Source organism: Python bivittatus, unplaced genomic scaffold (genome assembly GCF_059951505.1).
Source record: "Python bivittatus isolate LINGU-HERP-01145 unplaced genomic scaffold, Pbiv_v1 ctg000090_np1212, whole genome shotgun sequence".
NCBI lineage: Eukaryota > Metazoa > Chordata > Lepidosauria > Squamata > Pythonidae > Python > Python bivittatus.
The window spans coordinates 1,672,698-1,688,981 of record NW_028277046.1 but is presented as its reverse complement, the minus strand read 5'-3'; the positions used below and the strand labels follow the sequence as shown (position 1 = coordinate 1,688,981).

At 43.2% G+C, this 16,284-nt stretch overlaps 1 protein-coding gene across 1 annotated transcript in view; it reads left to right on the top strand.

Annotated features, from left to right (window-relative positions):
- Positions 1–16,284, top strand: part of PLCH2 (phospholipase C eta 2) — a 193,373-nt gene that overhangs the window by 127,530 nt on the left and 49,559 nt on the right. Inside the window, exons 4-8 of the mRNA XM_088136706.1 lie at positions 72–218; positions 774–1,019; positions 2,397–2,524; positions 7,189–7,359; positions 12,000–12,093. Of these exons, the coding sequence (XP_087992832.1) occupies positions 72–218; positions 774–1,019; positions 2,397–2,524; positions 7,189–7,359; positions 12,000–12,093 (786 nt within the window). The remainder of the gene's footprint in view (positions 1–71; positions 219–773; positions 1,020–2,396; positions 2,525–7,188; positions 7,360–11,999; positions 12,094–16,284) is intronic.

The window sequence follows — 16,284 nt, the reverse complement described above, 5'->3', positions numbered from 1 at the left end:
AATTGAGTATGCGCCACGAGGTGCATGATTTTTAGCATAACAAACCTTTTTTATTCTGTCTTCTCCCGTAGTGGAAAAATGTATGAGTTCCATGCAAGCAGGTACTCAGATGATCAAACTCAGAGGCAGTTCCAAAGGACTTGTTCGTTTCTACTACCTGGATGAACATAAATCATGCATTCGCTGGAGACCCTCGCGAAAAAACGAAAAAGCTAAAAGTAAGTGTGAAATGTAAGTTAGCCCAGCATTCTATGTTACCTTATGGCCAACCAGGTGCTTCTAGAGATGGAAAGGCTCCTTCCCCTATTGTTTCCCAGTGATTGGTGTTTAAGATGTGCTACCTTTCATTTTTAAAGTCCTATACAGGCTTAGAAACTTGTATTCCTTGATAGCTCTCTCCACCACAAATTGGTCCTTCTGTCAGTCCTTCAGGGTAGATCAGACTAGGAACTCAACGTCACATAGGTTAGTACTACTTTTATTGTAAAGCTATAGTAACAGAATCTTGCAAGTCTGAATGCACTTCCCCCTTCCCTCCATTTATCTTCATGAGAACCAGGGAGGGTCTTGTCTGGGACGTTTTCTCAGGTTACATTCCTGCCCTGGACACAGTCCTCCTTTATCTGACCATTGTCTTGGTAACTGTCCTTCAAGGCCATTCCCTCTTTCCTCTACATCTTCTAACCTGCTAACCCTCACCACATCTGGCAGCAGCTGCTCCCATTTTTCAAAGGAGACATGTTGCATTCTAGTTCTGCCATTTTTTTTCCCAGTCTCCATAGATTCTATCCAGGAAGTGTGCGAGGGGAAGCAGTCAGAGATCTTCCAGCGCTACGGCGATGGCAGCTTCAACCCCAACTGTTGCTTCACTATCTACTATGGAGATCACATGGAGTCCCTCGATCTGGTGTCATCCACTGGGGAGGAGGCGCGGATGTGGATCACTGGCCTCAAGTACCTAATGGCTGGGATAAGCGATGAAGACAGTCTGTCAAAACGGCAGAGGACTAGAGACCAGTATCCTTTTTGGATGAAGGGATCCTGAGCTTATAGGCTAATGCCTTGGGGTGATGGCCCTTCCTTTTTGCTTATCTCCCCTAGCTTATCTTTCTTCTCTGGGCCCAGAAGTCTATCACACTATTTCCTTTTGGGCTAAGCAGCACGAAATGCAGAAAAACACTGAGACATAGGAAACAAAATAAATTAAATGTAGGAGACCAGAGGAAAAAAAAAGAATCCGACTAAGTTTAGTTTGCACCACCACTGCGCGTCGTTCCTTTCTATCCTTACAAAGCATCCTTGCTTCCTTCACATCCATGCACTACTTGACGCACTGCCTTTTATTCTTGAAGCTTCTCCTCTCTTTTTCAGGATCTCATCGGTTCCACCCCACCACAACGTCCTCGGCTTTTCCCTTCGCCTTCGTTCTCCCTTCGTGCATTTGTTTTGCGGTTTGATCCGCATTAAATTTCTGAAGCTACAAGTTGAACAGATAGCTTGGTCCATAGGTTTTTAATGGTAAAAATAGCATTTAAATAGGGATTTACTTTCAGTAAGCTCCATCAAGACCCAGTTGAGGGCTAAGTGTGATCATACTGAACGTGTCTTTGTGAGCGTGTGTGTGGAGCTGAGGATTGGGACTTTGGCACTAGAAATTGGGGTTTAACTCCCCACCCCCTTTTTGCCCTTATTTTTGACAAAACTCTGTTCTTCCAAAGCTTCTCTTTCACTTAGGAGAAACTGCAGACTTCTTTCATGTCGCAACTTTGTGAGAATCATTGGGATTTGACCTGAGAAAAATGTGTTAGTTTCAGTGGATTTTTACTATTTTATTGAAATATAATCTATTCATGGTTTTGAGATTACTATCACCGGGCATCTTAACGGGCCCGAGAATTACAGCTACAAAAAATAGTTTCTTGAATTGTATTGGTGGGGAAGGATCAGGGCATCCTGCCATTTCCAACAGAAGTTGGCAAGATGAGTTAAAGGGAACAACTGTCAGCCCATACTATCTCAGATCAGTGATTTAACAAGCAATGAATTTGAGAATGGGTCTGGTAGCTTGAAGGCTGACCGTCCCATTTTACGTACAAAGTGGTAAAACGTGGCATCATGAGATGTTCAGACTTTGAAGTTGGAACACTTCTGGAACACTCAGCAGCCTGATCTGGACATTTCCCAGTGGCACGTGTTGCATACTTCTCACTTCTCTTTATAATAAAATAAATAAATATTCTCTTTATTCTCCTTTCCAACCATCTTCCTAGAGAAACAGTCCAATGGCTGTCTCTAGGAAGGCCCATTCAGAAAAAAAAGTTGCTTTTCTGTCTCTCTTTACCATCCCTTGTTTTTCCCAAGCCGTCCTTTCCCTTTCCTTGACTCCTGTTAAATGTGGTTGAAGCAAACCTTTGATGAAGCGGATAAAAATGGAGATGGCAGCCTGAGCATTAATGAGGTCCTCCAGCTGATGCACAAGCTGAACGTCAACCTCCCCCGTCAGAAAGTCAAGCAGATGTTTAAGGTAAGGCTCCATCATGCACTGCGGCATCTAGTGAGGCAGGTGGCAGTGCTTGGAGGGACAGCTGACCTCGGCAGCAATTGGCCCTCCTTGTGGCTGTAGCTCTGGCAGGCTCCACCTCGGGCTTACCGTCAGATGTCGATTTTGTAGCTTGGCACACTTGCAAATGGGCCTGCAACAGCTGTCTCCCAACTTCCATGGTGAAATCGTTGCTGCTCTTGGAGGCGGCGTGTTCCTGAATGGATGTCAGCCCTTCAAGGTAGATTAGACCCAATGGAACCCAGTGTCAGTACTAGTTCAGTACTACTTATATTGTAAAGCTATAGTAACAGATGGCTGCAAGTCTGAATGCGCTCCCCTCCTTAGGGAGGGGCCTGTCTGAGACCTTTAACTTTCTTGTCCCGGACTCAGGTCCCTTTTATCTGACTGTTGTCTTGGTAGCATCTGTTCCTCAAGGCCATTCCCTCTGCCCTCTACATGGGACCACCTCACATAGCGCAAATGACTCTGATTGAGACGACAAACTCAGTGTTTTGGGCAAGGGTGGGAAGTCCAGTGTTAGATGAACAAGGCTGTTTCTGAAGCTCTTCTCTGTTTTTTGATCTGACCTATTTTCTAAGTGAATGGTGACAGAGGGAATCCTGTTTTTTCCTGAAATCCATCTCCGTTTGCCCAGATACTTGCAAGCAAAAACACTGTGCTCTGGAAACAGAACGTTGTTCACCTTTGGATATACAAAGTTTTAAGAGAAGGGTTTCTTGTAAATCAAAGTCTTTACCTTTCCAGGGCTGCTGAAGTTGGCATTTCTTGAGCTCTTTTGCTTGTTTTCTCACAGCATCAAAACGCTGAGTTTCCAGAACTCTGCCCTGCCTCCTATGTGCTCTTGTGGTTCTATTGCTATTGAAACTGCAGCCTCTAAAAATATAAATATCGCCACTGAGCCAGCCCTTGCGTATTTCTGATATGACCAGTCCGATGATTCTAGAGCAGTTCCCTGTGGCAAGTGACCCCTTTCTATCTATACTGCAAATGGAGGCTAGTTCTTCTGGTTTACAGCTAGAATCATCTTTCTGGATCAGGCTGACTCCTGCAATATGTTCCTTCTCTCTGGATGAGAACCAAGATATGGCCCATATCCAAAGGGGCTGGGGCTGAGCTTTTCTTTCCCTGAGCCCAGTCTGGAGAAGAAAGCCAGATTGATACTCTAACAAGGGCTGAACTTGCAAGGCTGTTGAGAAGCTCCTAAACTGAGATCCAGCTAATTTTGGGACAAATTGCGTGGTTGAGCTGTACTTATGTTCTCAAACTGAGCAGCTCCTGTGTTTGCTCCTGATCTGTCAGACTATTTAAAAGCAGGACAGCTAAAATCTCTCTTCATTTTGGCAGGTCTCACAGCTCATTGATGCAGCACTAGGAAAAATCCTACTAAAATCCCATAGAATTGCTCCCAGTCAGTCTGGCCCACACTTAGCTAGACGCAGTAATGTCAAAAAAGTGAAGCAATTCCTGTGAAACCCAGAAAGAGAGAACTTATTCTCTATTGTTGGCCATTTTTAATAAGCTTGTTCCAACCCCCCTCCCTTTTTAAAAAAAATTCATACTTTTTCTCTGCCTCGATTAGCTGCTCCTCCAGATGCCGACTGTAAAGAGATAGCACCGTGGAAAGCTAAATATAACACTCTTTTAAAGTCAGAGGATTAAGAAAAGAAATACTTTCATCTGTAAAAAAAAAAAAAGGTGGTGTGTGTTTGCATTTGTGGAGAGAGAGAATTAAATGGAAAATAGATATGCCGATTATCACTAAAGATGTAGTAGACCATTTCAAATTAACACCATTAATTCATTAAAGTGACTTTTTAGATACCTGCTAAGGGAAATGCATGGTTTTCCCCCTGTAAAACTTAATTTGCAATCTATCTTGGGTTCTGACGTAAAATTGGTGCTCTGCAGCAGGAACCTCTTGATGTTGCTGAGGTTCATTGGATTGTCGATTCCTGGGTTTTGAAAGAAAAATAATGGTTTTGCCTACTTAGCCCCTGTTCTGATCCGCACACATCAGAACAGGGTCTAGGTCGCTGTCTAGGGAGACCCCATAGCTATTGACTGCCATCTTGGAAGCCCCACCTCAACTTAGTGGCCATTGCAGGCAGGATGACCTTCAGCAATTGATTGACCCCTTCCACTTCAGGCAGCCGGGGAATATTTATTGAAATCTCCAATTTCCCCCACAAGTTGAAATGTTGCCATCAAAGTCCTAATGGCTACATGTAATTGGTTGGAGAATGCATAACAGGGACAGAAAATAGATTGCATGATCAAATCATATTTTCAGCAGGATCTACCACCTGCTGAAAACCATATTTGATACAAGTGGAATATTGTAGAAACAGAAGAGGTGTGGTCTCCTTTGCTGAACCCCAGAATACGGCTTAAGATTCAGACCACAGGACCTTGGCCATCCAGCTTTCTATCTTCCTCCTGGCATCATTTATCCAAGTAGCTATTTAATTTGGATGTCAGTTCCCTGCTACCTCCGTGCATTTCTTGGCTACGCTTCTTGGATTTGACTGGGCTCCAAAAAGAAGCGCCATGTAACTTTATTACATTTGCTTTGGCGCTTGATTTTTCCGACCCTCCTTTCTCTTCTTCTCCTGTTAACAGTACTCAGTTTTAATTGAAATTTCAGAAAGGCAAGGCTGGAGATTGAAACACTCGCAGCTGTTTTCTCTTTGATACCTCCAGGATTGCCTTACTTCACATTTATTGACCCTGTTTGGTTTTCTCTGGTGGAGCGTGCTCCAGTCTGGTTGGCTTGGCAGAGGGACTTTGCTGTTTGATTCCCCATCCTCTGAACAATTCTTGATATCCATTTTCTAATGCACAAAGTTAAGCCTAGCCCTTTGAAGTCTTCATTGGTGTCCATATATCTTTGTTGGTTGATGAATTTAAGGGCCTGTTTTTGCATTAGCGAAAGGTTTTATCTCAGTGACATAAGATGTACACAGATGAGGGAATGTGTATGAACATTCCAACTTCTCAGCCGCGTGAAAGGTTGTCACGAAACAACAGGGGCCGTGCTGTCATCGGTGTGCATGTCTCTTAAAAATCCTACATTTATAAAACTGGTGCATTGAAACAAAGACCCAGCTGTCCTGCAAACTAAAAATCCTTGTATGTGATGGCTTGCTTGAGCCCTCAGCCCCACTTCTGGAGCATGGGACCATCCCCAAAAAGTGCCACAGGAGAAGTGGCTCTCATGGTCTGATAGGAAGACTCCAATTCTCTGATTTCATGTCAGGACTCCAACCGTCCCCCCCCCCAAAAAAGAGGAAATACCAAGAGGAAAGGACTCTGGGATGTGCTTTGCTTCAGATCTGAAGCCCAACATTGTGCTCCTTAAAAAGGCAGTCTCTTTCCCTAGGCCTGCTCATTAGACTTGTGACTGTAGGACCATTTTTGTCCTCGAAAGAGCAACCCTCAAAGTAGACTGGACTAAGAGACTGTGACTGACCCAACATTACTCCTGGCTGATGGGGGATTTGAGTCTCCCCAGGCCTGGCTCAATACCTTCACTATGCAGCCACACTGGTCAAAGATCCATGTACTCTTACATGACTTTCACTGCAGCCTTTGTAGGACAAGTGGGAATTAAAATGGTGATTTGCCTCCAGCTGATAGGTTAAAGAGAGAGGAGAATTGCAAAACCTGGGGAGAGTCATTCTGAGATACCAGGAGCTCGGGCCGGGCTCTGCTGGTCCTGCAAATGCTTCCTTTTGTTCCTTCTTCTGACTTCTCCCTGGCCTATCTCATGAGTGGAAGTTTGCCTTAGGCGAGATGCCCAAAGGCTAGCTTTCTCCAGGCAGGGTGCTGCTAGGCAGAAAAGCGTTTTAACGCACAACCTCACCCGAGACAAGCCCAACCCCAACCTGTTTGGTGCTGGTTCTAAATGGGTTTGTAGCTTTGGGGTTGCTCTCTGGCTTCCACAAGCATCCGAGTTGCTTTAATTTTGCAAAGGGGAAAGAAATTGCCATTGGAAAACGGGTGACTTTTTGGTATTAAATGACGGTTATTGGGTTGCTTAAGGGAGAGAGCGCCTATATATCCTAGGCTTTAGCCTATCACTGTGGTTTGCTATTAAATACTGGCAGATGGTAATGGTGTGTGAAGCTCTTCATCACGGCGGTGTTGGAAACAGAATCGGATGTTTTGCAGTTAGTGAATCAACGATCGGTTGGAAGACAGGAAAAAGAATGCTTTGTAGTTGTAAAAAAAAAGGCTGTGAAAGCATGCAGGGAAATCTGTTAATGCCCACTGATTTGCTGTGTGTGTGTGTGTGTGTGTGTGTGTGTAGCTGATTTCTAGTCTGTTCTGATCGCATTAGAACATATTACATTTTGAGCCAATAGGCTCTTTTTAAATTTGGAAAGCATGTGGTGGGCACTCACAAAACAGTTGCCACTAGTGGCCACACACCAATCTTAGCTGATCTTGGTTGGATGTGACACCACTAGGACACCAGGGGTTTAAGCTAGATTGGGAAGTCAAACATCTCAGAAGAAGGCAACGCCAAGCCAAGAAACATCATTGCCCACTGTCCCTTTTCCTGGGAAGTGCAGGTGTAGTTCTACCTATGTGCTACCTGTTTTGCCCTTCTGTTGTTTTAACAGGAGGCTGATACAGATGATAACCAGGGCACCCTGGACTTTGAAGAGTTCTGTGCTTTCTACAAGATGATGTCCACTCGGCGTGACTTGTACCTTCTCATGCTCAGCTACAGCAACCACAAGGACTTCCTAGATGCTGACGACCTGAAACGCTTTCTGGACACCGAACAAAAGGTGGGTGTGAAGTTGTTGCCCCTCTCTGCCCACTCCCTTGGGTCTCTTCGATTACTTTGGTTGCAGTTGCCAGCAGAACCACAAAAACAACAGAAAAAAGACTAAGAAAAGCTGGGGGGAGACATCATCAATGCATCAGAGGATCTTGGAAAGGTTCCTGAAGATCATCCATCCCAACTCCTTCCTGTTGCAGGACGTCAGGGTCCCTGAGAAATGACCATTTAACATTCACTCTCCATTGAAAGAGACGACCCAGGCTCTTAATTCTGTCAAACTGTTTGACTGATGGATTGATTGACTATGTGCCATCAAGTTGTTTTCAACTCCTAGCAAGCACATACTGTAGTTTTTCTCTGTGACAACATATCCCCAACCTAGTCTTTCAGATCTTCACCACCACTGTAACTGAGTCCATCCCCCTTCTGGCAGATTGTCCTCTTCTTCTCTTTCCTTCCACCTTTCCCAGCATCAGAGCCTTCTCCAGAGAGTTGGGTCCTCACATAATGGATCCAAAGTAGGATCATTTGAGCCTGCAAACTCTTTCACTGCTAGGATATTCTTCCCAGTATTTAATTGAAAATCCCTTTATTCCACCTCCTTCATGGAGTTCCTTTCCATTTTTGTCCTATGTAACACAAGCAACATACCTATTTGTAAATCATATTGGGGAGCCATTTGGTCCAGATTTGTCTGTGTGTTTTTTTAACCAGAAGAAGGGGAAGAGTTGCTGTTGGTGGCAAGAAATGGTGCGTTCTCTCCCCTCCTCTCCCCTTTGACTTTTGGGGTTTTGACTATATTTATTTATTTATTTATTTATTTATTTATTTATTATTAAATTTTTATGCCGCTCATCTTCCCCAGTGGGTGACTACGTAGTTTCATCGGCAACCAGTAAAGCAGCAAAATTGTTCTTGGAACATCTTGCCTTGCCTGGATGCAAGCTCACTTTCTGGTCAATTAGAGGGAAATGGTTGTGTTTACACATCTCCCTCCCCCCAACACAAACAAGTAATTCTGGGTCCTAGTGTGAAAATTAAATGTTAAAAAATGGAAGAGATGCCAATGTCTTTGGTGGCTTATCCCCTGCTAGGAAGGGTAGGGAGAACCAGCAACACCAATTTCACAGCTTCTCTTTTCCAAACCAACATGCGCCTCCCATTTTTCGGATCAGACGTTGCACGTGAATATGACTTTTGAAAGATCCGCTCAAGGTGATTTTGCCTCTGCTGAAACACAGTTTGGACCCAATGGGAAAAGAAGGTCATCTCTGACAATCTGGGAACTTCTGCAAATATTTGCAGACAAACATATAAATCATCTTGGATTTTTTTCACCCTTAAAAATACAGTCCTTCTTAACGTTGACAGCTCCTGCTGGGGGTGTGGGGGTGGGAGGGAGAAATAAACAGGAAGCACCACAACCAGTGTTTTTGGATTAATTAGGGCGACCCTTTTAAAGAGACAATAATAATGAGGAAAAATAGGTCATTGTTAGCTTAGAAGGCTCATCAAAGATATCTGATGTCTGATGTCATGACACACGTGACCTCCTTCTCCTTCCAATCCCATATTTTCTTTAGGAATCAGATGTTATTAAAGTGATATCTCCCCTAAATATCACCAGGATAGATTGTCTTCAAACTAGGCTGTAACTGGCTCTACTTGCAGGAAGGATCCTGGAGAAGAGAAGAAAATTAACTCTCTATTTTTTTAATCCCTAATAGTTTCCTGTCTTAAACTCCTTTTTATTGTCACTGAAATGCTGTGTTTTGCCTTGAAGGCAGATCAAAACATCTCACATTTCTGCTTTTGGTCCTTTTTGTCCTGGTAGCCAGTTTTGTGTGACTCGGTCACCGAAAGCAAATGATGGTCATTCTTCTTATGCTGGGGCTTTATTTCCTGACTGTACAATTCCTTTCTCTGCTATGTGGAGTTGCTTAACTCATCGTGGACTAACTTTTTTAAAGAAGAGATAGATTCAATCTAAAATTACTTCCAGCTTTTCCAATCTACCACTGTCTAATTTCTCTTTCCTTCTCTTATTCATCTATCAAAGGAACAGTGTGCTCAGTTTATGAAGGTAGACGCTTCCAATGAGACATTCAAGATTTTACAGTTTTAGAAATAGGAAACAGCTTGGGAAAATCCCAACTGAAACCTGGAAGCAACGCAGCCCCTGAGAATTAGTCTAATTTGCAGCCAATTCCTTCCTACCTTCTTTAAACAGCACCTAAACTGAGTCCGTCAAATACTTTTTCTTCGTCTCTCTGCCTTTCTTCTTTGCTTCGTGTACAATCTTGTCTGCTGAAGAATTTTTAAGACCACATGCTCTTTTGTGATTTGAAGCAGACCCTGACGAAAGTGTTTCCCTCCTATAAATGTGGGGGTTCTTCTGGATGCCCTCATAAAATCCAGATACATGTCCCCCCCTTTTTTTTCCTTTGTGTTAAACAATTCACCCTTTCTACTTCAGTTGCTAGATTCCCCACACCTGCCTACGTGCACTTACGCACTTTCAGTTAACGGTCTGCATGCCAGTCTCACGACTCTCTGATGCAATGTCTGCTCTGTGTTTCCACATTGATTTACTGTCTGGTTTCCAGTGGGCTAAACTACGAGGCTTATGCAGATCCATTTATCCTGGCCCAGCACATGGCATTGACAAAAGATTCGACATGCTTTTGTGAAGCAATGGCCAGATTGGCCGTCTCGCGCGTTGTTCATTTTGTCTGGATTGCATAGCGCGGTTTGGATTTTTTTTTTTACGCTGTGGGCCACCCCAAATTGACTGGAATCAGGCCGTGTCCAAGTGAAAGGAAGGACATAAATAAATAATAAAAGCCTCCAGAAAGAGCAAATTAACCTACTCCTGTTGCGCCTCTGGGAAAAATGTAAAGGTTGTCTTAAACACCCTTGACGCTCTGCCTAAAAGCCCAAGTCTGGTTCCAAAAGCAGGAATATCTGTTCTTTTGCTTCTGTGCTATGGCATTAAGTTGTTACCCTGAAAATCCATTGGCATTTCCTTTGGCAGCCTTATGCTAAAACCGTGCCCGCAGACGCCTCTTCACTTGTGGGAAATAAGCTCATTATCTTACACGTCTGAGTTTCAAAACAGACCGGAAAAATAAATGTTGACAGGGTATTCTATCCTCTGGAATGAACTTGATCCCTTCGAGAGATACATTTGCCCATTTTGGTTTCACACAACTCCAGATGCACATATATAAATGTCTACATGCATACATTCCTGTAAGCCTTTTTTTGCACATTTCTCCTTAATATATACAGCTTTGGGCATTTGGGGGGAATTCTGAGCATCACAGCTCTTGGCATGCTAGGGCCTTCTAGTTCATTCTGGGCTGGAGAGGCTGAAAATTGAGTAAATTCAAATAAAATTCAGGACTCGGTTAATTTTTCCTCTGTCCCTGCTGCTTTCAACCAACTTGGCTGCAGGGAAGCAATAAAGGTGGCAGTTCGGCCTGTTTTGATCCCAAAAAATCTGGAATGGTTTTATTGTTGTTGTTGTTTCTGTGTTATGGATGTGCAAGTGACAAAATCCCGTCTGCTCTTGTGTCTGAAAAACTCCCCGTTTGTTGGAGATTCCCTGTGCAGGCATTGCACGAAATATATGCTTCTCTTTGCACTCAGTGTTCTTCCAAATGAATTAGCATTGGCTTCTGGACCACTGGGCTATTGATCCCCCGCGATTACTAAGAAGGGTTAATTGGCAGGACTACAAGACGGTGGTTTTGTTTTCGCCTTGTTCCAGTTTGGAAGGGACACAAACATTGGTTAATTGGCCGCAGTCCAGGAGTTTCCATAAGTCCCCATTTTTAAACAAACCTTCTGGACTGATGTGCAACTTGGAACTCAGCTTTCCTTTAGGTCACACATTGCTCCAAATTTTCCAGTGCAGTTATGGAAAACACTGGTGGAAGGGTCTCCTGTGGAGGAAAAATGCCTGGGAAAACCCTTCCAAAAATGCTTTTTGAAAAATGCAAAAAATACAGCCCCTTAAATGCATGTCTGTTACATGGTTCCTCTCCTCCTGTATCAACCCATTACCCAAAATGGGTTTATGACTGATTTAGTTGAAAGTGACCCAGAAGAGTGGCAAATGGCTTAGTTCATTGTCAGCAAGGCAGCAGAACTGCTTTGTTTAAATCGAAGAAGGTATCTCTCAACTTTGTTCCTCTGTTCACATCCACCCCGGATCCTCCCCGTCTCTTTTATCCCTTAATTTGGTCCTGAGAGAAGATTTCCATCTAGTCTCCATTTCAACAACTCCAGCAAAAGAGAGCCTACTTGTTGATCCCTTAACCAAGCAGGATACACCATGAAAAAGTTCTTCTACATGTAGTTGAAATGCTGTAGAACAGGAGAAGCTGGCCAGCTTGGCACCAGATGCCCCTTGGAATGAAACAGATGGGGCAATCCACCCCACCATTGGCATTTTACCAAAAATGATCTGCCAAAGATTTACTGATTGACAGGGAGGAGAATCTCTTTGCATGGTTGAGAGAGAGAGAAATGAACACAGGATCTGGTTGGCAAAGAAAATGTCCAAGTTGCCGGATCACTGGACAGATTTTACTTTAATGCACCGATTTGTCTGCATCATGCTTTTTTTTTTTAATTTAGATGAATAATGTCACCAAGGAGCACTGCTTGGAAATTATCAATCAGTTTGAACCGTGTCCAGAAAACAAACAGCAAGGAGCTTTGGGGATTGACGGTAAGTTTCCTGTTGCTTTTACCAACCAAGTAGATAAACTTGAGCAGGTGGGATGTGTTCATCCACACAACCCAAACCTAGCCCCTTCCATGTATGTTGGGATTACAGTCCCATGCTTTCTGGAGCTTGCATTCCTAGTCAAATTCAAGGGGACCAAGGTGAGAAGTTTTCTCAAACTGGATATTGTGACACGTCCTCTTCTGCGGAAAAAATGGACTATTTTGGGTCCCTTCCCCATCCCTTTAATTTCTCCCCTTCCTTCTGGGATTGCTTTCCAAAAGTTGCTGTGGTTTATTATATCTTCAGCATTTGTAAATATTTTGAACCCAGGCAGAATCCAAATCCAGAAAACAGCAATAACTGCTGGAACAAAATAAATTACTGAGTAAGTTCTAGCACAGTTTCGAACTGTAGTGCCTCTTCATCTGAAACCTCTTTCAGAAAAGGTAAGAGGCCTTCACCCTCCCTGGGAAGGAAATAACAGTTATAGTTAAAAATCTGGTCAGAAGAAGTCTCAGGATAGGAAAAGACCTTTAGGTGGCAACCATAGGCAAGCCTAAACTTTGAAGTGCCCACATGGGAAGTTAATTTTAAGAGTGTCCTCTAAAAAGACACTGTCCATTCAAGCCGCACATTCAAGCTTCTTCCTGCCAGGGAGAGAATTTTTCTCTTCTTTTTTTTAAAAATGAAAGCTGCTGGACAAAATTGCCAGCAGCAATTGCTAAGGTGTTTTTATTATATTGTTGTTGTTATTATTATTATGGTTGGTCGCACAGCCAGCCAGATGTTTAGGCTAGATTTGGCATTTTTCTCCAGCTATTGAGTCCTTCCCAAGGACCTGGGATAGGCAGATGTTGTTGTTTGATGGTGTTAAAGGTATTGTTGCAAGATATGAGCTGTTCCAAATAATAATAATAATAATAATAATAATAATTATTATTATTATTATTTTAGCACTCTCCTTCAGCACTCCTCAGAGAAATGACAGGGTCTCTTTGTGATGTACCCCATTAGTGGAATTGACTTTCTCGCCTCTGTTCCTGCATAAAATAAGAGAGGGATTAATTGTCCAGGTCACCCCCCAGGACATCTGCTAATGTTTCCCTTGCAGCTGGTAACAGTTCAGCTGCTCTCACTGCAACCAGGTTTTTTATTTACTTCATGATGAGTTAAGAATGTGTGAACAGATGCCACCTGCTTCCTCCAACATTGAGGATTGAGTCTAGTTGTGTGATGATGACTAGCAAGGTGTGTGTGTCTGTCTCGCACGATGTGATTCCTTGTTTTGAGCCGGGTTTGTCCTCAGGCTACATTATTTCAATAATAATAATAATAATAATAATAATAATAATAATAATAATGGTTTGGTTTGGTTTTAACCCTATAATTTCCACCCAGAGTAACAATTGAGAGATGGATGGCGATATAAATTGACTCTATGTGTGTTTGTGTGTGTATGGATTGATGGGAAAATCCTGTGGAGTTCAGCATAGACAATTCCTTCTGCTAGCAAGTGAGTAGACTGATTGATTGATTGATTGATTGATTGATTGATTGATTATGTGCCATCAAGTTGTTTTTTACTCCTAGTGACCACATAGATAGATTTTCTCCATGATCTGTCCATAACCTGGTCTTTCAGATCTTTCAACGGTGCACTCACTGCCTCTGTAACTGAGTGAGTCACTCTACTTTGCTACTGGTTGTTCTCTTCTCTTTCCTTCCACCTCTCCCAGCATTAGAACCTTCTCTAAAGAGCTAGGTCTTCACATACTGTGTCCAAAGTAAGATAATTTGAGCCTGGTTATTTATGCCCCAAGGGAGAACTCTGGGTTGATGTGTTTGATGATCCATTGTTTTCTTGGCTGTCCTTGGTATTCTCAGGAGTCTTCTCCAACACCAAAGTTCAAAGTGTCAATACTCTTTCTATCCTGCTTCTTCAAAGTCCAACTTTTCCTTCCATAGATGGTCACAGGGAATACCACAGCTTGTACTATTCTGATTTTTGTAGGTATAGTTACAACATTTGAATATCTTTTCCCAGGCCTTCATGGCTGCCCTACCAAGAGCTAATATAAAATCTGAACCTATAAGAAGCCAGGAGGTATGGCCATACACATGAAAACTCTGAGATGTTTAGCTTTATAACCTTCCCCCACTAAAAATAAAAGCAAAGGGAACAGAGGGTCCTGGTTCAGCCCATTGGGAAACGAGTAAGTTCATTAGATGTGGAATGTCAAAGGTCAGTTGGAAAAGAAAATGGCGTTGGCTGATGGAATGGATTTTCCTGGCAGAAGGGTTGACCCAAGAACAAAACTCTTGTTGCAAATACATTCCAAGATTTGAGTCCAAATCTAGTCCTGAAGGGAAATTCAAAGAATCCAACAGGTATTTGCTTAGAAGTGTAATGGGAACTGCCTCAAATGAAGTAGAGTTTACTCTGGGTCCAAAAGTAGCATTGGGCAACTTTTTCTCCCTGGAAATAATCTGTTGGAGGCAGCATTTCGAAAATAGATAGGAAGAAAGTTGCATTAATTGTTCTTCAGGTGCAAAATGGAACAGCAGAAGAGAATTTGCTCTATTCTGAAACTTGCTACCGTTTCATTCTCAAATTCCATGCCAAAACAAGGCTCAACCTCATAGCCGGAGTGCAGGAAAAACCCCAACAAACCAACCAGTAAAAACCAGCATTTTCAGAAAAAAAGATTGATGGTTGCAGAACCGGTGCAGGTGATTACACCAAGCCATGTTGTAGTGCCTCTTTTGACCTTTTCTCTGGTGACCCCTGCTTTGAAATGTCAGCTTGCCTTTTGTCCCCACGTCCCCAACTCTAGCAGACCCTCCCCCTTTTCTGCAGCCGTTGCTTCGTGAAATCGCTGCATTCATAAAAGTATTGATTCTGGGTGACCAGATTAAGTTAGAGTCGGGTTTGAAAAATGAGTCTGCCTTGTTTATTCTGATAAAAAATTGGGGGAGGAAAACAAGTGATAAATGGAGGTGGATGGAGAAGCAGACCTTCTTACTTGTTCGAGTGAGGAAAAAATATGCATAAAATCCTTTGTATTGAAAACTGAGATTTAGGAATATTAATTCCTCCCTTCTCCAAATTAGCACAGTACACTAATGACATGTCTTCTCAGGGAAAACAGTTCTGATCCCTGTGGCCTGTGCTTTAATCATCTTCTGCCTAGATTGCTACAACTCATGTTACAGAGGGCTGCCCTTGGACAACATTTGGGAATGGTAGCTAGGGCAAAAAGCTACTGTTTTATGCACATTTGGTAGACCCCCTCCCTCTGGTCTTGAAAAATATATCTCAACTCCTGGTGACTGCATAGGCACCTATTTTTTTGTGGGGAGGGCAGCATCGCTCTTCTGGGAAGTTTTTTGACTTTCCAATCTAACCTTTGGCCTTGGGATCTCCTGGTATTCTCCCCTCCAAGAACTAACCAGGTCTAATCTTGCTTACAGCCAGTTTGGTGTAGTGGTTAAGGCAGTAGGCTAGAAATCAGGAGACGGTGAGTTCTAGTCCCACCTTAGGCACAAAGCCAGCTGGGTGACTTTAGGCCAGTCCCTCTCTCTCAGCCCGAGGAGGAGGCAATGGCAAACCAGTTCTGAAATCTTGCCAAAGAAAACTGCAGGGACTAGTCCAGGCAGTCCCCAGGAGTCAGGTCTGACTCGAAGGCACTATAGATATATAAATCTTGCTTAACTTTTGAAGATCAGCCAACCTTAGCTTGGTGCTGCCGTCTAGCTGGGCCAAATAGCCCTACTAGCTTCCTATTTGTTCCAGAGCCCAATCCATGGTTAGGGGGCAAGGTAAAGACAGATTGTGGGTAATGATGGTGGTAAGCAATGAAGAAAGCAGAGATTTTGCTTGCCTTCAGCTGGGGGGGAAATAAAAGAACTCTAAGATGGTGATGCAGAGGAAGAAGCTGGACTGGGGAAAACCGGAGTAGTCCAAATCCATTTCAAACCTCATGGGATTGTTCATTTCAGGAGGTGACACCAGCGCCCTTGAAGAGAAAGACATGTAAGGATTGTGTTTAGATTCGCTCGCTGTATAATTTGCACATGTTAGGATTAAAATCGACCTTCTATAAAAGGAGATGTGGACGAGCTTGCAGGCACAACACACCCAGACACACACCCAGACACACACCCAGACACACACCCAGGCACTTGCCAGGC